The 25,017-nt window shown below is 36.3% G+C and overlaps 1 protein-coding gene across 3 annotated transcripts in view; it reads right to left on the minus strand.

The window, feature by feature from the left end:
* The window catches only part of dhx38 (DEAH (Asp-Glu-Ala-His) box polypeptide 38), a 122,485-nt gene that overhangs the window by 34,191 nt on the left and 63,277 nt on the right, over positions 1 to 25,017 (minus strand). For all 3 annotated transcript variants that reach the window (XM_039763328.1, XM_039763329.1, XM_039763330.1), the window contains 10 exons: positions 24,616 to 24,726; positions 23,194 to 23,310; positions 22,957 to 23,064; positions 21,376 to 21,488; positions 18,322 to 18,530; positions 17,904 to 18,058; positions 16,516 to 16,671; positions 9,255 to 9,389; positions 9,021 to 9,146; positions 6,744 to 6,839 (listed from right to left, as the gene is read on the minus strand). In XM_039763328.1, coding sequence (XP_039619262.1) covers positions 6,744 to 6,839; positions 9,021 to 9,146; positions 9,255 to 9,389; positions 16,516 to 16,671; positions 17,904 to 18,058; positions 18,322 to 18,530; positions 21,376 to 21,488; positions 22,957 to 23,064; positions 23,194 to 23,310; positions 24,616 to 24,726 — 1,326 coding nt within the window. The remainder of the gene's footprint in view (positions 1 to 6,743; positions 6,840 to 9,020; positions 9,147 to 9,254; positions 9,390 to 16,515; positions 16,672 to 17,903; positions 18,059 to 18,321; positions 18,531 to 21,375; positions 21,489 to 22,956; positions 23,065 to 23,193; positions 23,311 to 24,615; positions 24,727 to 25,017) is intronic.

Raw genomic sequence — 25,017 nt, forward strand, 5'->3', positions numbered from 1 at the left:
ATCTGTTGTATGTAAATGATACTGTTTAAAACGTTATTGTTTTTTCATCAGAAAACCCGGTTTCCACGTCTACCTGTATTAGTTTAAATGGCACTTTTACCACTTGCAATAGGGCGGACGCGCTGACTTATCGTGTCGACTGGGCAACACAGTGAATGCGGTGTCTACCTATATATGTATATGTTTTCCGTAGCCTGCTACAGGCAGGTATTCCCTCATCCATTGGCATTGGTTTCACTCCTTGCTATTTTCGTTATACTGCGACGGTGGTTTCCTAAGCCTTTGCTATACTGAATTCCTTTCTCACCGTTTTCCGTTCCTATTCTTACACCACCATATGCTATGGTGGGCTTCGGCTAGTAACATTATAACAGGCACCTTTCGAACAACATCAAGTTAACATTTCTAAATCTGTTTTCTTTTTTATCTGAACAGATACCAACAGAAACATTTTCTTTTATCAGGCAGCAGCATAAACAGTCTATGTTCAGTAGAAACTCTTTGAGGTCTAATATTTTTTCCAAAAAACGCAGTTCTCTGAAAAGTGCACAAAGCAATGGTTTCACACATAAATCAACATAAAAAGTCTCTTACTGCCGGTTGTGCCTACTGTCGGCGCCTGTTTACAGTTTGCAGCAGCAGCTTTGTGGGGGGTGGCTCGATAGCCAGCAGGAATGCACAGTGGGCTGGCTGCCTGGCTGTCTTTGTGAGACAGGAGGTTCAAACAATAATGTGTCACACTCCAACTGCCACCCCTGTGCATCTAAGTGTCTGTCTTCCCAGACAAACATTACCATAGGTGCATCAGCTACATGAACGCGTTCAGCACCACGATTAGCTGATGCCAGTACCTCACTTCCGTTTTGGATCTATATCTCTAGATCACTTGCATCAAAATCTGAGTCAGACAAATCAGAGTCCGATTCAGCGAGAATATGAAAAAATCTCTTCAGTAGTTCCTTTAACTGCTGGGAGGTTATCCACTTCCTCACTTATGAAGACCTCAGAAAAATGCAAGTTTAAGATAAGCACTGTAACAAGAAGATTACTGATCTCTACTGATCGATTGCTAGCGAGACTGAGGCTTTCAAAATAATAATAAAAGCTGCATTAAAGCACAATAATTGCCTGCGTTAATTAATGCGTTAATGCGATAATAATGTGTTAACTTGCCCAGCCCTAATTGCACACACACACACATTAGCCACACTATCTGTTGAATACAAGTAATAGAATAATTTAAAATAATTGCTACCTTTTGCCCTACATGTTCTTTCAGTTCCTTTCCGCTGAACCTCTCTTGACTGCAGTAACCTTTCTGTCATCATTTCTAAGGCACCTTTCTCGCCTCCTGTTCTGTTTTACACTTCCGATCTTTGAGGGTGACTCTTTTAGCATGACTCATATGCTTTTACTCTTCCATGTGTGCCTCACACATCCTCTTTTGATAGAGAAAAAGCCAAAGTGACCATTAACATCAAAGCCAAACTGAGATCAGATTGTTCTGAGAGACTGGAGACACACACAGGCCTTAGAATTTTATTATATTGTAGACAAAAGCATATGTTAATATCAAATAGCGTTGTTTGATATAATTTATTTTGAAGGCCATTATGGTAAATTATCTCAAAACACAAGGTGAGCTACCACAGCTATGCAAATGACTCACAGCTTTATTTATTGATAGCTCCTGATGACCCTGGTGCTCCTGGCTTTCTGATGCAATGTCTTAGCAGTATTTCTGAATGTATGAGTAGTAACTTTCTCAAACTAAATAAGGTTAATACAGAAATCTTAGTGATTGACAAATATGGAAATAGCCAGGTTAATCGAAATTAACTTGCTACATTAGGTTTAAAAGTCAAGGTGGAGGTAAAAATTTAGGGGTAATTATCGACGCTGACCTAAACTTTAAATGAAATGTTAACCATATTATTAGGACTGCATTTTTCACTTAAAGAATACAGCAAAAGTTAGACCTCTTATAACATTACAAGACACTAAAATATTTCACAGTTTTGTTTTCAGTCGACTACATCACTGTAATGCACTTCTAACAGGACTAACTAAGAAAGACATCAATCGCTTGGAATTAGTGCAGAATGCAGCAGAATGAATCTTGACTAGAAAAAGAAAATCAGAGCACATCTCACCAGCACTGTAACGTTGGTCAACCATGTCATTTAGGATTGACTTTAAATTACAATTAAAGCCTTAAATAATCTTGCCCCTTCCTACATTTTGGAATGCATGTCTCTCTACACTCCAGGTCGTATCCTTAGATTTTCAAATGTAGTTTGCAATTCCAAGCTTAAAAGAAGTGGTAAGGTGGACGTTTGTTGTTAAGCATCTAAATTCTAGAATACTTTTACCAATAGAAATTCACCAGGCTAATACTGTGGAACACTTTAAAAAACTTCAAAAGAAAGAATTTTAATTTGGCTTTTTCATAGCTATATTTTAATTATACTCCTAATAGACTATGTAATCATACAATTATCACATTCTTCAGGGATTTTTCAATCTTTAATAATCTTTACTTTTCCCTAATGTCTTTTACGTTTTTCTGTGGCGGCACCACCTGATCGAGGCACCATGCAGCAACCTGTGATGCTCTCCACAAGACCAACTTCATCAGATTCTCTCATATGAAGCCTGGAAATTAAGAGGAACAACTTACATACATTTATTTGGGGGCTGAGTGGTCTTTTGGCCTTGGAAACACTGCAGATTTTGTTTTATTCTCCAGCTTAACTAGAGCTTTTTTTCTTTGTTTTTCGGTCCTCCCTTCCCACTGAACTTATCACTGGCCTCATCTTTTGAGACTTATAACATGATACTGCATACAAGAATGCTACTCTTCTAGTAGTTATCTAGTAGTTGATCTGTTCCATAAGATCATATAGATTTATTTGTTTTTTCTTTGTTACTTATTCCTTAATATTCTAATCATATTTATTTTACTTTTGATGTAACTTTCTCTTTTACATCTTGTAAAGAAAGTACTTTGAGCTACATTGTTTGTATGAAAATGTGCTATATACATTTATTGTTGCTGTTTAAGTTCCAATCTGTTCATTGCCAGATTACATTGAACTCAAATCTATCAATCTGTCAAATGATGTAGTAGGAAAAATAAGCATATTATTCTTGCTCTAAGATCACTTTACTCATTTCCAGTAAAATCTGGAGTATAATTCAAAAACTCCCTGTGGTATACAGTAGTGGGAACATGGCTCAGAAAAAAGGCTGTTATAAATAAATAACTGGCTGTGCTCGTGCTGGGGAGAAGAGCAGGTGCGAGCGATCGCCTGAGAAGATGGCTCGTCTCTAGGTTGGTGCGAGGTTGTAAGCCATCTGCATGTTGCCTTGCCGGGTTGTGCGGACAATCTGATTGTCTCATTATCAGTCCAGGGCGAGCATCAGGTGATCGCAACTGCAACCGCTCACCAGCATATAAAAGGGGAACATAAGGGAGAAACAGGAGGAGACAGAGAACGTAGAGTAGAAGAGCTGCGAGAACAGCAGCATATGCAGATGCATGTCAAGCCAGCCAACCAGTGTGCGGAAAGGGAGTGCAGTCGTTTGCCCCGCATATAGGAGCTAAATGTGATAAACAGCTCCTTGTTCCTACTTCTGCTTTGGGAGCCTCTTGAACTCGTCACTGTCGATAGTCATGACTGGGATGAGCTGGCAAATTAGGACAAACACACACAAAGCAAGGGGATAGTGAAAAACTGCTCTAGTGCTTTTGTTAAAAGCAATCGAACAGTGTCCCAAAAAATGTGCAGCGCGAAATTCATAAATAAATAAATAATCCAATTAAAAGAAGGTGACTATGCAGAAGTTACATTGATCAAATAAATTATCCATTAAAGTGAGGTTTAAAACATGGCAGGAAACGGTCCTTAAAAACCATGAGCCTGGGTGCAGTCCCTAATACCTTCATTGCTGCTCCTAGGCACGGGCCCCTTGTAGCCCTCTATTGCTCCAGGCAGGGCACCCCATCAAGCCTCCAACACCCCTGTGGCCCGTGGCATCACCCGTAGGACGTCTCCCACTCCCATGAAGTCATGCTGCCTGATTTCAGTGAGTCGCTATAACTGAGCATCTCTTTAGACCCCGAGCGGCAATCACATGCTCCCCTAGGGACTTCCTCCCGACTGTCTGCCTTCACTCTGCCTCGTCCTCTCGCACTGGCTCTCTGTTGGTCCTGCCTTCTTCTTTCTCTCCAGTTTTTAACCTCTTTTCGTTTTCATTCCATCTGATTCTTTCCGATTAGCCTCATTTCTTTTTCCTCCTCTCTCTTTTCTCTCTTTCTTTCCAATCAGCCCTTTTCTTCTTTTTTCCTCCCCTCACATTCACACTTCCTTTATAAAAACAGGGCCGTGGCATAGCTGCAGCAATCAGATGCCCACGGTGCCAACTAGGGTTACAGCCGATTCTGAACCTGTGTACTAAGTGCAGGGCTGTCCGCTCCCACACTGCTTATGGCAACCACTCTTGCCACGCTACAACACCCCCATACAAAGATGCAAGTGCGGTAATTATTTATTTAAATTACACCAACCAGCCGCGGACCCACTAATTCGCATTCTTCCCCCTTCTAAGCCTCCAGTTGCACAGAAAGGCTCCATGCCTCAACCAACCCAGTGCAACTGGTGGCCCAGGTCTGCAGCTTGACCCTGTCACTGCACTAAAACCAATAAGAATGGGTACCATTTTGATGTTTGAGTTGTTCATTAAAAGCACTACAGCACTTTTTCACCATCTCTTTGCTTGGTGTGTGTTTTTCCTCATCTAGCCAGGCACATTCTGGTCATGACTATTGGTAGTTTTGGGTTGAAGCTCCCAAAATGAAGAATGAGTGGAGCTGAACGCACTGCCACGCCCCTATGTATCTCATACTGATGTGAATGATTTAGAAGGTATTTATCTTGATGAAGGTAATAAGGATTTGTCCATAGCTTAGACAGTTGCATCACAGTGTTTTTTTTACAAATTTCAGGATAAAATTATTTATTTTCAGGCATCAAACCACTGAAGGATCAGCTTAAAATTATTTCAAATATCCTATACTAATTAAAACCAGGCCTAAGACCCTTTTTCCAAAGTGGCTACTTCTGCTATGTATTTAATATCTTATGTATATACAAAGTATCTACTGTATTATAGCTTTGGATTTTATACAAGTTGACTTTAACGTCATGCTGTTTATTCAGTTTTGTGTTAAACTAATTAAGCATGGCAAAGCATTTTATAGAAATATGATGACAATTTATATATTGACATCAAAGACAGGAAAGGAGAATAGATGAGACAGACAGATATGGCTTTCAGATGTTCTCCAAGAGATTTTCTGTAGTTTATTGGCTTTGCACATTTCCTTAATAGGGAGTGTTTCTCTTTTGGAATATTAGTGGGATGTCACAGTCAGTTTGGCCTTTCCTTGGTCCTTCCTTTCCAAGTCAAGGCTGCTATTTCTAAATTAGTCAAAAACTTGTAAAAGCTATAGGCTCACCTTACACACTCACGAAATTGTTACAAAGTAAACGTTAATAAACAACCAGCCAAAGGCTTATCTATTTAAAGTTTAAAGCAATGTGGTACAAAGCTTTTTTACAATGTCAAGCCTTAAGAGGAGATTCAGTACTGCCTGAACTTCAGGTTCAAGTGAAGAACTTTGCTTCAGTGGAGTGCACTCATTGTCTTTGCCATTTGTCCCTTTCTCTGTGATAGTCTTCCTCAGCTCACTCTGCATGTAAGGCTCACTGCATTTAGGATTAGGTGGGTGAGGGGAGTGTACAAACAAATTTATGTGCGGAGATTCCTTTGAAAAAAGTTTTTCCCCCCAGACTGGGCTCTGTCATGGGCATAGAGTGGGGCCTGAAGGAATGGATATTAAAGCTATTGATCCTCAAACATTATTTACATGGTTTTCAGAGTCTCCACGTTCAGACAAAAAGAGAGAAAAAGTGAGATTTCTGGCACATAAAATGGACAGATACATGTACCTAGCTAGGTCAGATTCCACTGCCTTTGATAAGTACAACCCTGCATGAGTGATTGCCATCAGAGTAAGCAACAGTTCAGTTTGCGTTCTTTGAAACTTTCCCTTGATGTAGATCTTAATGTGGAGACATGTAACTTTAATGTTTGATTAACCGCTGTGGTTATCAGAAGAAAGTCAGAAAATAAATTGGCCAAATTGTGACAAAAAGCAAAACTGAAGAATAGCTCAGGCAATCAGCATAGCTGCCTTCTGCAATGCAGGTGGACAGGGATAATACTTTGTCCATCTCTGTCAAGTCTTTTGTTAATGCAAAGAAAGGTTTGTGTATTACTGAAAGCCTAACAAAATGGGGAAACACCTACTCTCTCCTGCACACCCAATGATACTGGTGCAGGCTTGTTCTCCCTGCAACTCTAAGCAGGATAAGCAGGGTTAAGTAAAAATGGATTGTAGGTTTACTATACTAAAAAGTGTTCTAATGTAAGACGTGCTATATAAAAATAAAATCTATAAATATTAAGTGGTTTCCATCATTATATGGAAGATATAGAGTCTCTTGCAGAATCCTGCATTCAAATGTTTAACATGAAACCAATATATAAATGGTAAAATGTGAGTTACTGTAAACCAGGCCAGAATTAAGCCAATAGAGGTCTAAGAATTAAGCTTAAAATATTTAATCAAACCACATAAGAGAACATTAAGTCAGGAATACTGAATTCTCTCTTACCTGTCTGGTCTTTCCAGCTTGCTTTATGCTATAGAACATAGGACCAAGCTCTGCCAACCACTCTCCATCCACAGAAGTGACACATTGCATATATTCCTAACAAACAACAAAAAAAAAAAAAGCTGTAATTTCTGATCAATTTAACAATGCTGAACTTAAAATGTAAAGATTTTAAAATAGTAAAGTTGTTACAAATATTTGCTTCAATGTAAAGATGCAAGGTAGGAGTCGTTAAAGTTACTAGCAAACTGTATTTGGTACAACTAGTCAACAAAGGCAAAAGATAGTGATGCTTTACTAATTTATTTAAACATTTTTCACCTTCTGTATGAATGTTGAGCGCCATGCTATGCTAGTTAAACCAAATAATGCACTGTATAGAAAATGATTGGTGTACATTTATCAATGTGATATAATTAAATAGCTGCATCAAGAAAGGCAGACTTTCAATGTAACTATGGGGCATCATATTCTCATTTTGCATTGTCTTGAAATGGAAGAGGCCTCGTAGTAATGTATTATAAACTGTTAAGCTGCAAGAATAAACTAAGTGAGTTATGAAGACCCTATATTATATATATATATATATTATATATATATATATATATACACATACATACACACACACAGTATATACATACAGTGGAACCTCGGTTTGCGAGTAACTTGGTTTACGAGTGTTTTGCAAGACAAGCTAAATTCTTTAATAAATTTTGACTTGATAAATGAGCGATGTCTGCTGAGCGTCACGTGATCACAAATGAGCTGATGGTTCTTGTCTCTCTCCTCTCATATAGTCAACATCCGTACGAGCGTATACTGTTTACTACAGCATTGTGACTGTGTGTGTGTGTGTGTGTTGTGAAGTGCGAGTCCCCGTTTTGCACCCCAAAACACGAAGCTGACTGTCAGTACTTTAACAACCTCAGCTTTATTTAGCTTGAAACAGATACAGCGCGGTTATTTATTGTAGCGAGCCATCGACGGCAGGTGCTTATAGCATTTCTGTGATCTTTTTGGATACGCTTATACGGCGAACTGCTACAGTGGTGGGAGACTGCGATTGCTTTGAGACGCTCTTCCGCGTGTCATCCCGTTGGGTGGAATCCCCCAAGAGTTTAGAAACTCACTCACACCAGCCATGATTCTTTTTAAAGGTAAAATGCAGGTTAATTTGTTTTACGTATTTTTACTTTATATTAATCATTTTTATATGAATAGTTTTGGGTTGTGGAACGAATCATCTGAGTTTCCATTATTTCTTATGGGGAAACTCACTTTGATATACGAGTGCTTTGGACTGCAAGCACGTTTCCGGAACGAATTATGCTCACAAACCGAGGTTCCACTGTATATTTTATATATATATATATATATATATATATATATATATATATATATATATATATATATATATATATATATATATATATAAAAATATACAGTGGAACCTCGGTTTGCGAGCATAATTGCGAGCATAAAATTAAATAAATATAGCAAATATAGAAAGTTTCCAAGAGTAAACCTTGCATTTAGATTACACATCCTGAAGCCTTTCAATCTTACTTTTGATAAACGCATAAAGGGTACTATTCCAAAATGATGGTGCAGAAGTATTTTGCAAGTAATAAAGAGTAGATATAAAAATACAGAATATAATGTTATTAAACTGAAATGTGTAAATGTCTTGTGTTACTGAAACATTGACCATATATGAGCTAATCATACATGTTCGCCTTAATGTTCACAGTGTCTCTGCAATATCTGAACAGCATGGTGTAAAAATGGTTGGCAAATACCACAAAGAGCCTGTCACAAAACCTTTCAAGCTATATTTTGGGAATAATAAATTGTACAAAAACAGGTATAGAACCTAAACTGATCTGACTACATTCACTTAAAACCTGTACTAGCAGCTATGCTTTTATCTAAATACTCTGCATTGTATTAAAATATATTAATTCTTTCTAAAACCAGTAATATCGACTGAATTTTACCTTTATCAGACACTATGGGTTATTGTAGCATTTAAACTTTTTATGTACTTGAAAAGCTTTATAAAATGCCTTGTGGTAGTCCTAAACAGGGAATGCACAATATACTATAAAAATGATTAATCACTAAAATGTAATTAAAATGCCTAGTTAAAATTTATAGCATATTAGAAAAGCATTTGGCAGAATGAGTAATAATGCACAATTAGAAAGTGCCTGCAAGCTTACATTACTAGTTGTCTTTATACTATTATTCTATGATATCATAAAAGTCAATGCTCACCTTAGTAGTCATAACCAGTTCATGGTAGACTATGTAATCTGGAGTGTATCCCATTCCAAAAAGTGCACTGGTAGGATGAAGATGGCATGGCATTCCAGTTCTCACATTCACATATTCTCCAATACCCTAAAAATAACATGAAGAGATGTTTTTTATCACTGTCTCGAAGGACAATTTCCCTATTTCATTTATAAAGGACAATGATTCTTTGCTTCTTATACAGTGAATCTTTACCTTAAGCTTGGCAGCTTGGTGAAAGTATGCGGCACATATACATTTCCTAATAATATCCCAGTCAGAACCACAAGATACAAGGCTAAGCCTCTGCTGAACCATAATATCCTTCAACTGTGCTCTGACTTCTCGAACCTGAAATACAAAGAAATACAAAAATGGTAACATCTGAGTTAAAATATTAATAAGCCAATGATGATTTCAAAATAAAATTTAGAAGAAACAAACAAACAAACAAATTTAAGGTTGCAAACTTCAGGAGCATCTTGTGCTCGGTGTTGCTAGAATAGGCTTAGGGCAGGATCCAGTGAACCTGGATTGAATGAAGCAGGCATGAAAATGTTCTATTAGTACAAAGACAAAATGGTAAATTTAGTGTGTAAAAGGCATCAAATCTTTAAAAGATATACTGTTGAATCCCTCGTTTTTGTTTGGATTGTTCAATTATGTTTAAATCAACAAAGTTTTTTCACTAACAACATTACTTTCCTTTTCATACTGTTTACATTAAAGCCAAGCAGTGGCAATATATTTCTCCAGTGTATTTAAAACACTGTGGTTGCACTCACAGAGAAATGATAAAAGTTCCCACATAGGAAGGACTTGACCTTACACCTTTTGCTGCTACCTTATATTCTTAATGCTAACATCTTTGACCAGGAGAAGGAGAGATGGATAAATAAAAAAATAAAAAAACTGAGAAATCACATGTGCATAAGTATTCACAGCCTTTGCTCAATACTTTGTCGATGCACCTTTGGCAGCAATTACAGCCTCATGTCTTTTTGAATATGATGCCACAAGCTTGGCACATCTATCCTTGGCCAGTTTCGCCCATTCCTCTTTGCAGCACCTCTCAAGCTCCATCAGATTGGATGGGAAGCGTCGGTGCACAGCCATTTTAAGATCTCCCCAGAGATGTTCAATCAGATTCAAGTCTGGGCTCTGGCTGGGCCACTCAAGGACATTCACAGAGCTGTCCTGAAGCCACTCCTTTGATACCTTGGCTGTGTTCTTAGGGTCGTTGTCCTGCTGAAAGATGAACCGTCGCCCCAGTCTGAGGTCGAGAGCGTTCTGGAGCAGGTTTTTATCCAGGATGTCTCTGTACATTGCTGCAGTCATCTTTCCATTTATCCTGACTAGTCTCCCAGTTCCTGCCACTGAAAAACATCCCCACAGCATGATGCTGCCACCACCATGCTTCCCTGTAGGGATGGTATTGGCCTGGTGATGAGCGGTGCCTGGTTTCCTCCAAACGTGATGCTTGGCATTCACACCAAAGAGTTCAATCTATATCTCATCAGACCAGAGAATTTTGTTTTATTTTTAATAAATTTGCAAAAACCTCAAGTAAACTTTTTTCACATTGTCATTATGGGGTGTTGTGTGTAGAATTCTGAGGAAAAAAATGAATTAAACCCATTTTGGAATAAAGCTGTAAAATAACAAAATGTGGAAAAAGTGATGCGCTGTGAATACTTTCCGGATGCACAGTATTTCCAAACTGTATACTTTTCTTACTTTTCCCAATAATAACAAAAAAAGAAATGGAGGCAACAGAGCAAATAAGTTGCACACTATGAATAGTGTTGAGAAATCACTGCATAGTGTCTTCAAAGGCAAATTCTTTAGCACTATAAAGTCCATAAAAAGGTACAAACTTTCATTTTACCTAACTGACAACTAATCTTTCCAATTGAAATTACTTTGAATATGGCAATGCTTCCTTTCTTATTGATATTATTTTCAAAAAATCTTACAGGAAATATTTTTCACCATATGCCTCAATATGGCAGCTTAACACTAGAATTACCAGAGTCTACGAAAAAAACTCGTAGATCCGGCCCACCTTAAAACCGTTCTCACCTCTCCGCCACCGTCTTTTGTCTTCTAAATGTGCTGATTAAGACGAACAGCAAGCAGCTGGCTATTCCATCCCCCACCGTTGCAGAACATTCACTAAGTTTTCCCAGCTCATGCCTTGTTCGATTATCTGGGAGTGACTCAACTGCTGGAGTTTTAGAGTGGAAATAATAGATCGTTATTTGGAACACATGCATTTCATGCGTGTTCTGTTTCTACAGTAATCTGTGTAAACACATTGTTAAAACAGAAACTTTTTCATATTTTAATAATAAATGTTACAAAATGTAGGCATAAACTATAGAATGTGTGAAGCCTGATTTCCAAAGATCAAATAAACACTTTCACAAAAGGTTCAAGAATAATACAATAGCTTCTGTGGCGTAGCGCTAGGATTTGCTTCTCAGAGCGCAGCAGGCTTACCGTGCCTCAGAGACCCAAGTTTGATTCCCCACTGGGGAGAAAGTGTTACTTTTTTTCTTTTTAACCATGGCCGCGCTGTTTGCCTGCAAGCGTCTGCTTTCTGCATGCTGGGGCGTTTTTCTTTTTTTCTTAATTAAATAGTTAACTTTAAAATGTCGATCCTGGTTATTTCTGTTGATTAATTCATGCTTTCATTCATTATAGCTAATACTGTTATCAAGTGGTCGCTATTTTTGCCTGTTGTATACAATCTATCTAGCGTCTTTATCTCCACTCTTGCTGCCCGCTTGCCTGCGTGCAGCATGTGTCCATTGATATATGATTTAATGTATTTTCTTTTTAACCTCAAATAGACATAAAATTTATAAACTGGTATGCACTGTCAGTTAATGAGATCGTTATATTTTCATGTGGGATGCTCCTTTTAAAATATTTTTTAACAATTGAGACTGCAATTAACATGAACAAGTGTCCTTATAACTGTTCTTATTTTTAAGTTTTGTAAGACACACACTGTCAGACAGATCACTGAATAATGCACAGACAGGAGTTGATAGATAGATAGACAGATAGATATATAGATGTGAAAGGCACTATATGACAGGTTCTGAAGAAAGGCAAGCAGGCAGTGAGAGTACATTCACATGTGAAAGGCATTAGATAAATGGATAGATAGGGAAGACACTTATATAATAGGTAGACAGAGAAGGCACTAGACAGATACATTACAGTATTAGCTATATAGTAGTTTCGTTTTATATATGATGTATATGTATTTTACAACTCGGAGAATTGTCAAAAAGAACTACATTAAATCATACATCAATCGACACACGCTGCATGCAGGCAAGTGGGCAGTGAGAGTGCAGATAAAGACGCTAGATAGATTGTATACAACAAGCAAAAACAGCGACCACTTGATAACAGTATTAGCTATAATGAATGAAAGCATGAATTAATCAACAGAAATAACCGCTATCGACATTTTAAACTTAACGATGTACTTAAGAAAAAAAAAAACGCCTCAGCACGCAGAAAGCAGATGCTTGCAGGCAGGCAGAGCGGCGAAGATTAAAAAAAATAAATAAAATAACACTTTCCTCCCAGCGGGGAATCGAACTCAGGTCTCTGAGGTGCAGCAAGTCTGCTGTGCTCTCAGTGACGAAATCTTACTGGAAGCTGTTGTAACATTCTTGAACCTTTTGTGAAAGTGTTTATTTGATCTTTGGCCTTCAGGCTTTACACATTTTATAGTTTATGCCTACATTTTGTAACATTTATTACTAAAATATGAAAAAGTTTCTGTTTTAACAATGTGTTTACACAGATTACTGTAGAAATGGAACACACATGAAATGAGTGTGTTCCAAATGATGATCTATTATTTCCACTCTAAAACTCCACTTCACTCCCAGATAATCGATCAAGGCATGAGCTGGGAGAAGTTCGTGCACGTTCGGTCGGTGGGGGGATGGAATAGCCAGCTGCTTTCAGCTTGTGTTTATCAGCACATTTAGATGACAAAAGACGCTGGTGGAGACGTGAGAACGGTTTAAAGAAGCGATTTAAGGTGGGACGGATCTACAAGTTTTTTCGTAGGCTCTGGTAATTCTAGTGTTAAGTCCTCCCTCTTCCGCTTGACCAAGATAAAAAGCAGAATGCCACTAAGCAGGATGTGATTTAACCAGAGGAGTCCGGGAAGACAACTTGCTCTCCTGATTCTAATTCTTTTCACAAGAGGCTGCTAAAATTCTACTCTTTAACTTAATAGTGCAGAAAGTTCTATTTACTTATATTGTTTGTTCCTTAAGTCTACTGTTCTTTTATGATTTTTTTCATTAAATAGTACTCCCCCAAACCTTCATCTACCTATCCTATTTTTTTTATCCACAGTGCACCAGAAAACATCTGTTCAATTACAGTCCCCAGCACTTGATCAGTTTTGCAAATAAGACTGAGTAAAAACTATAGTGTATAGGTGTTTAAAGCTAGCAGGGAGCTATTCACACAGATTCAAGGGTATTGTTAACACCAAAAGTGCCTCTATAAACTAAAGAATTGAAAGGGGTGAATACTCAGGCAATCACTTACTTTGTATGTAATAATTATACTCAAGATCAGTAAATTAAGATTTGTTTTCATTTCAACATATAAGAGTCATTTTTTTATTATAACTGTCAAAAGAGCCTAATTAAATTCACCATGATCCATCATTGTAAAACAATAAAATATGAAAGTCCAATGTGGGGAATGGACACATTTATGAACTAAGTGTGAAATTTATGAACTAACACATTGAAGAATATACCAATGAGGATGTAGAGAAACATGCTTTATAACAGTGTTGCTGTGAAAATATTCCTCAAGAAAGAATATGAGGGGGTGGGAAGAAAAAACACACTACAACTCACTAATGATGATTTCACACATAGACTAGGTTATTTATAAGCAGCCAAATTTACATTGCAAATTAGAAATTAAGCATCATATTGGCAATAAAGTTCTGTTGTTGTTTGTATGTTTTTTAAAGGGTTCATAATCACTTCAGACAATGACATAAATTACTCTCAGCTAATGAATAGGTGAGTACTCTACCATTCTTAGACAAATAATATGAAAGCACAATTCATATTGGGTCTTCTTATCTTTCTTTCTGTATACTTACAATCAGTGTTAGAATCCCCAGTATTCCTTCTAGCTAAATCCAAGCCAGGTGCCCTGACTGTTCAAAAATCATGCCCACTTGGCAAATTGCATTGCTTATATCTTTATTATAATGCTGTTCTCATTAGTAGTATTAAGAGTTTCTTAGAGACCAAAAATATTAGAACCAACAGCAGCACCTATTGGTCAAGAAGCATATCACAGGATTAACAGGCTACTTTTTATTCTGTTCAACTGCACAAGAGATGAAAACTTTTATTTACATCGAATAGCAACTAGCCAATGTGTGCACTTATTTCTGATAAAAGTATTTATTAAAAATACTTAATCTTGTTAATCTTTAAAATAAAAATATAGCTACTATAGAAATAGTTTTAATTGCCTATGCTTGCTAGGGTTAGGCTTCAGCTTCCTTTCCCCCACAATGGGCTTAGAAAACTGTATGGTATGACATCCTCTTGGGGAAGCAAATACTTTATGCAGAAAAGTGTTCAATTACTTACATACTACGTCCGATACATTTGATTAACATTCAGCACTATAACCAAGACCAATTGTTTTAGGAAATTTCCCAGGCGAAGCAGAGTAACTCAGCTAATAAACAATACAGTTCTGCTGTGAAGATTTTTACTTAATATTGTAATTTTATATGTGTTTAATGCGTTCAGCACTGTATATGCAGACTACACATTCTTCCAGAATTGTAGTGCTGGATGTTAGTGCGCTTCACTTTGTCTCATCTTGTGACTTTCATTGGTAAGGTTGGTTAATTGCTACCGAGTATACAGCAGAGAAATATTTTTATATTGTTACTGCCCTGAGAATGAAAGGTCGATTAAATCTGAAATCTAATATTTTTGAAGCCTAGCAAAAGTTTAAACTGCCAGTAATTTACTATTATTTACTCTAAGTCTGTTATGTGTGTTGACAAGTTGATTGATGGGTGAATATTGTTTGTCTTGACCAACGGCTCTCACTAAAGCAAGCAGGGAGAATCAATTGTACTTTTACAAAAATGATTGGACTTTAAATATTTGGTGAGAACTGAAAATACAGTATGCAATATGAATGAATCAGCAATGGGTCCGATCCTAGTGAATAGACAATAGAAACTGACAAGGCAGTGATATAATTCTAAAATAGAAATAATAGAAAGGGCTGCAGCTGCACAACTTTTGACTGTTTTTTCATGCATTTGAATGCTATTAAGTCTCCCTATTGTGACAACACAGAAGAGTGGCAGGGAGGACAGGCTGAGTGACAGAGACAACATCTGAAATATTCCATCTAGACAGCATAGCTCAAGATGGACATGAGAAATGCTTACAGAATCTTCCCATAATAGGACCACAAAGAATCAGCCTGTCACAGTAGCATTTTACAAAAAAACAGTGTTATAAACAATCAAGCAGGATTTTTAAGGATTACTCTTTAACAAACTACAGTTGTAGTCACAGTTTCCATTGAATACTTAAGAGGCTGTGGCTTACAATGCACATATATTTTTTAAAAAGCTAATTTAATATGTAATGGTTTCAGGCTATTTCACTATGATAGTGAGAGAATTTGTAAAAAAGTGCATAAAAGCAGAACAGGTAAAAGAATCCTTTTGTAATGTGTGCTTTTTGCCAAAAAAATCTTTCACAACGGGTATACACAGTTACATTTAATACATGATGCACAAAGAAATGTGTGCTTGAACAAGAATTTATTTCAGTCTTTCTATAAAGTTCTTAGAAACGAATAATATGCATATCAGCAACAAACAAAATCATACAATATAAGAAGGTTGCAATATTTTAACTAGCTAAGAGCTAAGAATTCAGAATTTGAGGTCAAATCTAGCAGCAAGAAAAAAAAATTGCTATATTTAAGGTCTCATGCATGGGAATTCTCTGGTATCCTTCACTTTTTAAAGTTTATTAATGATTTTCATAGCAAACAGGATTTTTTCTACAGACCGAAGAAAGACATATGTTTTACATAACATTTGCAACTAATTTATGTTTATCAGTAATGCTGTAAAGAGAATGGGTTCACCCTGCTTATGTTGAGATGGGCAGATATTTTTTGGAAAAGCTTAGAGTGCAGCCTTCATTAAATCAATTACACCATTTTAACTTCAGCATTTTAAATGAGTTATAAAAAAAACTCACTGGTACAAATTAATCTAATAGTGATTAATTTGAAGCACTGATACAGTTACAGTACAACAATTGTGAATAGTTCAATATAAATTCAATCTTACTTTCAAAGGCTTTAAATGGGACAATATTGTCCCTATGAAAGAGTTATTGCTTTTATACTTTACCTTTCTCATTGCCTTAGCATGAATGAAATGTTCATTGCACCAGATGGTTGAATAGTTATTATTCTTCCACTGTAAATATACATTCAGGTAGGTCAGGTGATCACTTTCTGGAACAGAGAATTTTTCGCGTACCTGATCACTCTCTTCCTCACGACCCTATCAACAGAAATAAGTACTATTAATTATAATATTTCATTTTTTTTTTACAGTAAACTTCAATCTCCCAAAATCCAGGGATATTATTGCTAAATACAAATGAAACTGCAATAGTGTCATAATGTGTTTTAGTTTTATCTATTTATATACAACCTTTCTAAGTTTTACATAGTATTTGCTGCTTTAAACTAGTGAACATGACAAAAAAAGCTACTAACATTAAAAAGAAAGCTGATGGCAACTACAACCTCATATTGGGATTGAATGTAAAAAAGAAAAATTGTGTTTTAGTACTAGGTGTAAATGTATTCATTTTTATAATTATACTGTTAGCATATTTTTTCTGTCACTAATTTTCTGTTCAATTTAATTAAGTGATTCTTTGGTTTAAAAAAATGGCATACAAACAACAAATGTACAGACCAGGTGATGGCATGTTTCTACAACTGAAATAATGGCAGTTCAGATTTTTAGGTCTGTGCAGCCCATCACTGAAATTGGTACCTTGTCATATTAGCCACCAGTAACAAGAAAAACCTCTGATAAGGGATAATGTTATTACATATTTTTATTAATAAGTACAACTGAAAGAAAACAGAAAGACTATGTACATTATAACTTTACAATCACCCAGCCATTTTCTTAACTTTATCCAGGCCAGGGTTGCAGGGCAGCTGGAGCCTATTCCAGCAAGCATACAATATTCAAAACATTCAGAAAAATTGTGTTGTAACAACCCTATTGAAATTAGACAGACGTATCCTAAACTATCAATTGATTGTCTTTTTACAATCGTATAGCAACTTTTTGAATAACATTTCATAAAAAACAAAAACCTGTTTGCTGTCATCATCATTTCTCTGCTCAGGATACTAGTTAGTAGTACTGGTTGAGAGGAATGATTTGGATCACTCCACTAGAGACATTTGCTTTCAAACTATTGTATTAAAAATACAAGGCTTTAGTTTTTTCATTTTTGGGCATAAAAAGATTATTAACTATGCTGCTTATTTTATATATTTCCTGCTTACCTTTATCCATAGTACCAATAATTATTCAGCCACTTTATAGTAAAGCAATATTTAAGTACATAATATTACATTATTGTATCAAAGACCATTATTTATGGACAGTAGTAAGAAATATGAAAAGTATTTATAAATTGTAATGTGAAAAGGTTTAGAACAATTTAAGTCAAGATTGAAAAAGTGTACGGTTCACTTCAAAAATACCTTTGGACGATAAAATATAGCAGGAACAGACAGCATAGATACAATGATTAAGATATCCGAGCTACAGCCCATGTCACAAGAAACAATCAGCATCTTAGAGAGAGCTGGGTCAAGAGGAAACTCCACCATTAGCCGGCCAGTGGGAGTCAGACCACCTACAATAACAAAGGTTAGGTGGGTTAGGCAGAGCATAACAGTTGAAATATAGCATAGATTATGACACGGCACTTAACAAAAAGGAAACTGCTTTTCAGACATAAAATTAAATTCCTAAAAAACAGAAATATTGAAGTGATGTTAATTTCAGTGGTTACTGGTTAACTCTAAAGGGAATGCTAAAAATTGAGGTAAATTAATCTATTTCGTGCTACACGTATACAACTGAAAAAGTCAGTTAATAGAAGCTACAATATAATACCTGTATTGTCAAGAGCCCCCAGAATCCAGAGCTGGTACATCGAATTTAGCATGTTATCTTCTGGAGGAGGATCCATAAAGTGGAAGAGCAGCAAATCTTGAACACCGAGAGACTTCAGCAGAAGAACAACATTGGCCAGGTTTGTCCGCTGAATCTCTGGAATTGTCGTGGTTAACATCTCATTTTTGTAGGCACTCTGAGTGTATAACCTAAAAAAAAGTAATAAAGGTAAGACATTTAACACATGAAACGAAAACATTAGGTAATGATTCTGTTGTTTTTATGTATTTTTCATTTACAGTTAAAGAAACTAAAACTAATTCTGGTCAAAATAAACTTTTCATTTAGAGACTGATCGACAACCGGGTCCTGTTTTAGTTTAAAGTTCAAATTGTGGAAATGTAACTTTTCATTCAGGTTTCTGTTGCAGCAGATTTCTTTTTTCTGTTTGAAAATGATATTTTTCTTAGCACCATAATGTACTCAACAAAAAAATGCTTGGTTTTCCTGGCTTTTATACATCATTTACATAACTGGTGTTACCTACTAAATTATCTTTCCGGGTACAGTATATGTTGATCTCTGATCTTTGTTTATAGCTCCTTTGCCAGAGTATTAAAATATTTTCTGCAATTACAGTGGAACTTCGGGTCAAAACCATAATTCATTCCAAAACTCTGATCGCAACCCGATTTGGTCGTGACTCGAAGTAATTTCCCCCATAGGGTTGTATGTAAATATAATTAATCCGTTCCAGACCGTACAAACTGTATATAAATATATTTTTTTAAAGATTTTTAAGCACAAAAATAGTTAATTATACCATAGAATGCACAGTGTAAACTATACTAATAAAAGGCAAAGCCCTCACTGACTGACTGTCTGACTCACTCACTGACTCATCACTAATTCTCCAACTTCCCGTGCAGGTAGAAGGCTGAAATTTGGCAGGCTCATTCTTTACAGCTTACTTACAAAACTCAGTGAAACTGCGAGAGAAACTTTTAAGTGCCGGGTCTTAGCTAACATTAAATAAAGCCGTGGACATCGTGAAATCGCACAGGATAGCACATGTGCTCCGAGTGGCTCACGTGAACTGACTTTGCAGGACTGGCAAAGGTAAACCCGTGCATGCAGTGTGTGATGTCTCAGACACACTACTTCTCCGCTGCGAAGCGGGGGTAGTTTGCTAGTAGTAAACTAAATGTAAAAACATTGAATAACACTGAGAAAACCTTGAACAGAGAAAACTAACATTGCAAGAGTTCACGCTACAGCCTTATGAACCGCTGCTTGCTGTAAACACTTTTTTTTTTTTTACTGAGTTTTAAGCACAGGGAAAAAAAATGAACATTAGAAAATCCTTAATTTATGCAAAAACTAACCATAAACAACCAAGAAAACAAACAATGCAAGAGTTCACGCTACAGTCTTACGAACCGCTCGCTGTAAACACTTATATATATATATATATATATATATATATATATATATATATATATATATATAAATATAAAAGAGTTTTAAGCACAGGGAAAAAAATTAACATTTGAAAAATAATTAAATTATACAAAAACTAACCAAAAACAACCAAGAAAACTAACCTTGCATGATTCGAGTTCTGGCATTAAAGAAGTGAGCAGGAAGCTGTGTGGAGAGGAGATTACAGTTTTGAGGTAAAGTCCCTCTGTGCGATGCACGTTTGACCAAGAACAATGTACTGTACATAGAGAGACTGAACACGTGTGTAAATCACCGGTAGAGAGACTGAACACGTGCGTAAATTACCGGCGCATACAAACCGGAAGGGAAACGAAATAGAGCACAAAGAGTACACAGTGAATGCACAGGGAGAGACTGAACACGTGCGGAAATCATCGGCACATACGAACCGGAAGGGAAACTGGCTTGTTCGTCACCAGAGTGTGTGGTCGTGAACAGATGCAAAAGTTTGGCAGACCTTTTGGTCGTAACCCGATTTGTAAGTGTTCCGAGGCGTTCGTGACCCGAGGTTCCACTGTACCTGAAGTTATCCGCTTAAATAAAAAAAAAAAAATGCACTTACAATTTTGTTGCATGATACTGCATTTGTGTGCTTTGTAAACTGCCTTAAAGTGAGTTCACTCAATCCTATATCAAGATATTGTGCATTCACGGACATTTCACAAAATGCAAAACAAATAAAAGTAGTGTGAGGGTATCTGACATATGTCTGGGTAGTTACTAATTTTCACAATATGGGAATGTACCCATAAAAGCATACATGACACATATAAAGCAAGTGGCTTTCAATTTGACCATCACACATAAATTCATTTTTTTGGTCATCTGAAATGCAGTTCTAGGCCAAAGAACTTCATAATAGTTCATAAAGTTAAATGAAATTTTTAAAGCTGTCTGATACTGAAGCATCTTTTACAATGCGCGTTTCCATTCAGCACAAAGTGTTTTACATTCACACCTCTTTCTAATATAAAAAGAAGCAAAGCATTGACTTGAAACATGTTTTTTGTCGATGTTATCACAAAGGTTATAATCTACTTGTGACATTGCCTCAGTATATGATATATTACTTCCTGTTGACTGGAGGATCTGTTTCAGAAGGCTGAGTGTGGACTAAAAACCTGTTTAATCATAAAGTCATGAGTGCATCTAAGGCAATGACTATGAGAGTGACATAATTAGAACAGTTATCAGATACATGTATAAAGGAAAGTCAAATCATATTAATTTGTTCATTAAATAAAATTTAGAGTTTAATAGTGGCTTTAAGCTGTCCCCGTAATTGCACAGTTCACTTGAGTAATTTGGATTGCTCTAGGCTTTTAGTGCTTTTCAGAATCAAATACTGTGTGTGCCAGTTCCACATTAGATTACACTAGTCTTTTTCAGTTCTGTAGATTTTTTCTTTGTCTTTGGAAATAAATTATTGCATCTTTCACTTTTTAAGAACCATAAATCAATTCAAGCTAACTAAAATCAAAACTTGAACAGTACTGGTTACCTGCAAAATACTGTATGCTATCTGTATAAAAAATGTTTAATAAAGTTTACCTGAAGCACTGACCGGGACCTGTTCTACCAGCTCGGCCTGCTCTTTGGTTTGCATTAGCCTGACTGATGGGGTATACCTGTAATGCATCCATGCCAATCCGGGGGTTAAACACCTGGATTAGGAACAATTAAAGATACTATTAAACTTTAGTTTTACATTATATTAAACACTTCTAGCACTTAACATGTAAAAATAGTAAAATAACGTCTTCTACTGCTGTTACACATTAGAGACTTGTGCATTCAATTTTGCGTAGCCAGAGGTATTTATTTTAGGTACAATTAGAGAAAGTATCAGTATATTAATTTTAATAGAAAAAAGAAGAAACATTTTAACAGTATTTTACACCTGTAAAAAATAATGTATGTTTTTTATTTTAAACAACCAGATGACTTTCCACTCTTAGGAGAATAGGGTTCTTGCATTATATAAATCTAAGCTGCTAGTGGTGAACAGGTCTTGTCTACTCACACTGCAATTTTATGAAGATCAAGGGTGCACAGACCTTACAAAGCAACAAAAGGGACCAAGAGGCACTATATATTTTTATTTCACATGCAGACACAAGCTGCACAGAATTTTTGGCAAAAAATATTTGATTGTTAGTATTATTGAATTGTTCGAATATACTCAAATACTAAATGCATTTGCCACATTCCTTATTTTTCTAGATAATCTCCCATCAAATTCAATGCATACATCAACAAAAAACAGCATGTACAGTAAATCCTTCCTAAACTAGCACTTACAGCTACTTCTTTACTTCTTACTAACCTCAACATAATTTCCAAATTAATTCCAACAGATGGCATCTCTGATGGCTCCAAAGAGGTGGAAATCTGAGATAGCAAGACCTGTGCTGTAGGGTGGATAGGGAAAAACAGTCCACCTGAGCTTTTTAACCACATCTCTATTTTTAAACTTACATGTACTCATTAGTTATAATGTAGAAGGAGAATTTCAGCAAAGGTTTTGTTTCAACTCTAATTAAATGTTTCTGCAGTTTCCTAAGAACTTTAAATTACTAATCAAAGTTAATGGCTTAACCACTCAACATAATATATACCAACCCCCCCCCTGCTGCATACTAAAAGACAGTGGCAATATTATTCCATGCTAAAGGAGTAATCTTAAACAACTTCTTCAGAGGAGATCTTGGATGACGCCATTCTAAAGACTGTGCTTTTCTCATGTACAAGGGAATAACTTGATATTTCATCCCAAGTGAGTTCCATGACAAAACACTATAAGTCTCAGGTTTGTAACAGGAAAGCAAATTTGAACATACTTCTTTCTGGACAGTTTTGCAATGGTTAGGCTTTATGGAACCCAATATGCAAATACTTCTGAATGTCCTAAGGCAAGTGGTAATTTTTACTTAAGTATAAGAAAGTGTGCCAGGGTTGTGTGCAACTCTCACTTATGTTTTCTTTCAAAAATAACAATGCATTGGTCAAGCATTAGCAATAAAACTAAAACCCAACTCCACATTAATCTAAGTTAGGAATTAATCCACAGGCTGTTTAATATTTTCTTCAACCTCAAATTTAGCTTTGTATAGTGTGCTTATATTCCCTTGCCTTTAATTTGCAATAGCCAGAGTCAATGACAAACATGATTCCATCCACTGTCAGGGAGGTTTCTGCAATGTTTGTTGCCACAATGCACTTCCGTACACCATCTGGAGCCTGAAACAATAAAAGTGATAAAAAAATTACATTATAATGACATAGTGCAAAAACAGCTAATATACCAGCTACAATAGAGTGCAAGTGAACAACTCCTAAGAAATAAAACAATCATATACAGCGACTTACTTTTTGAAAGATCTTAGCCTGCAAGTCAGAGGGCAATTGAGAATAGATAGGTAAAACAGCAAGTGGTGGTGCACTTTCCAGATCTTCGAGTCTCTCAACAATTTGGTCTGATGTAACCTAAAAAAACAAAAAACAAAAACACAAGAGTCACAATATGTATCACTGCATATATGGAACATCAATGCTTGTTCTTCAGTTTTCTCTTATGTTGTTTATGTTATACATGTAACTTAAACACATTTATGGTAGAAGGAAGGAAAACAGCAACACAGCTAGAGTACCCCTGCAGAAATCAGTACATAGTATGGCAATTAATTGTCTGCGATGCATTTATTTAAGCTTGCATTGAGTCAAAGACGGCCTGGCTACTGTTCTGTACAACCACCACCAAATTAATTTCTGGCTATGCCCAGGTCTGTTGCGTTACCTTAATGCCTTGTTCAATGTCTAGTCATTTCCCGTAGTTAGCTACCCAGTAATGCCACACATTGTGTAGTGGAGATATTCCGCTCAATTTGCTCTGGAATTTCTCAGACGCACAATGATCTTACCCCTCTTAAATTTAAATAGCTGTTACAAAAGTACATATACACTACCAGTCAAAGGTTTTAGAACACCTCAGTTTTTTTCAGTTTTTATGGAAATGCATACAGTTTAATGTCTTAATGTTTCAAGAAATCAAGGCATAGAACAAATAAGCAATGTCAAATAAAAAAAGCAAAACAATCATTAAGTGTACAAAATTTTATTCAAATTTTTAAGTCATCAAAGTTAACCACCTTTTGACGATGTAACAGTCAAACTGTGGTAACCCTTCTGACTCAGAATGCCAGCAAAATAACCCCAGATCATCACACTTCCTCCTGTATATCTGACAGTTGGTGTCACACATTGAAGAACCATCTTTTCACCAACTCAACAGTATACAAACATCCTGCATGAAAAACTGAAGATTTTAAATTTTGATTCATCTGTCTAAAAGATTTACTTCCAGTCTGCAGTAGTCCACAGTCGGTATTTCAAGGCCCTATTTTGTCCTTTAAGGAATGGCTTTCATACTGCCACTCGCCCTGTCAAACCTGCAGCACAAAGTCTCTTCTTCATAGTAAAAACTGAGACTTGCTTTTTTCAAACTGTTCCTGAATCTTTGGGTCTGCCAGATCTCTTCCTATCAGAGTTTCATTCAGTTTCCAATTGCCTTTGGATTGTGTAGGACACCATTCTCATTGACACTTTGAATTATTTTGCAAGTACTGGTTACCTGCAAAATACTGTATGCAGGTAACCAGTACTATCTATATATATGTGTGTGTGTGAAAGCTTAAAACGGTATTTAAATTTAAAATTACTACTTTTGGTTAAGGTCTAATACTTAATACGATCTAGACCATACAAAATTAATAAATACTGTTAAAACAATACCTCAATGTCCTCTTGACCTGGCATGAAAATCAAAATGTCTCCTGGCACTGCACTTAAATGTATCTGAAGGGCTTGCTTCACTGCAGCTTCAACGTAGTCCTCCTGAGGTGTCTGGAACAGAGAAAGCATTATCTCTACTAAAAATACATGCATTGATTTATTCCATAATTGCATTAAATACTTTCGGAAATCAACAAACAACAAAAACCAATACAGATATAACACAATAATTGCGCTTTTATTCAAAAATATAACTGCAGAAACAAAAAGCCGCCTTAACATGCGACATTGACACCTGATACCCGTTTATTGTAACTGTCTCCGTGGTGCAACAGAATCAGTTCCCACCTGAGAATCAAAAGGTTGCGAGTTCGATCCTGTACAACTCCGTTTTGAGAAGCA

Source organism: Polypterus senegalus, chromosome 9 (genome assembly GCF_016835505.1).
Source record: "Polypterus senegalus isolate Bchr_013 chromosome 9, ASM1683550v1, whole genome shotgun sequence".
In the NCBI taxonomy this organism is placed as follows: Eukaryota; Metazoa; Chordata; class Cladistia; order Polypteriformes; family Polypteridae; genus Polypterus; species Polypterus senegalus.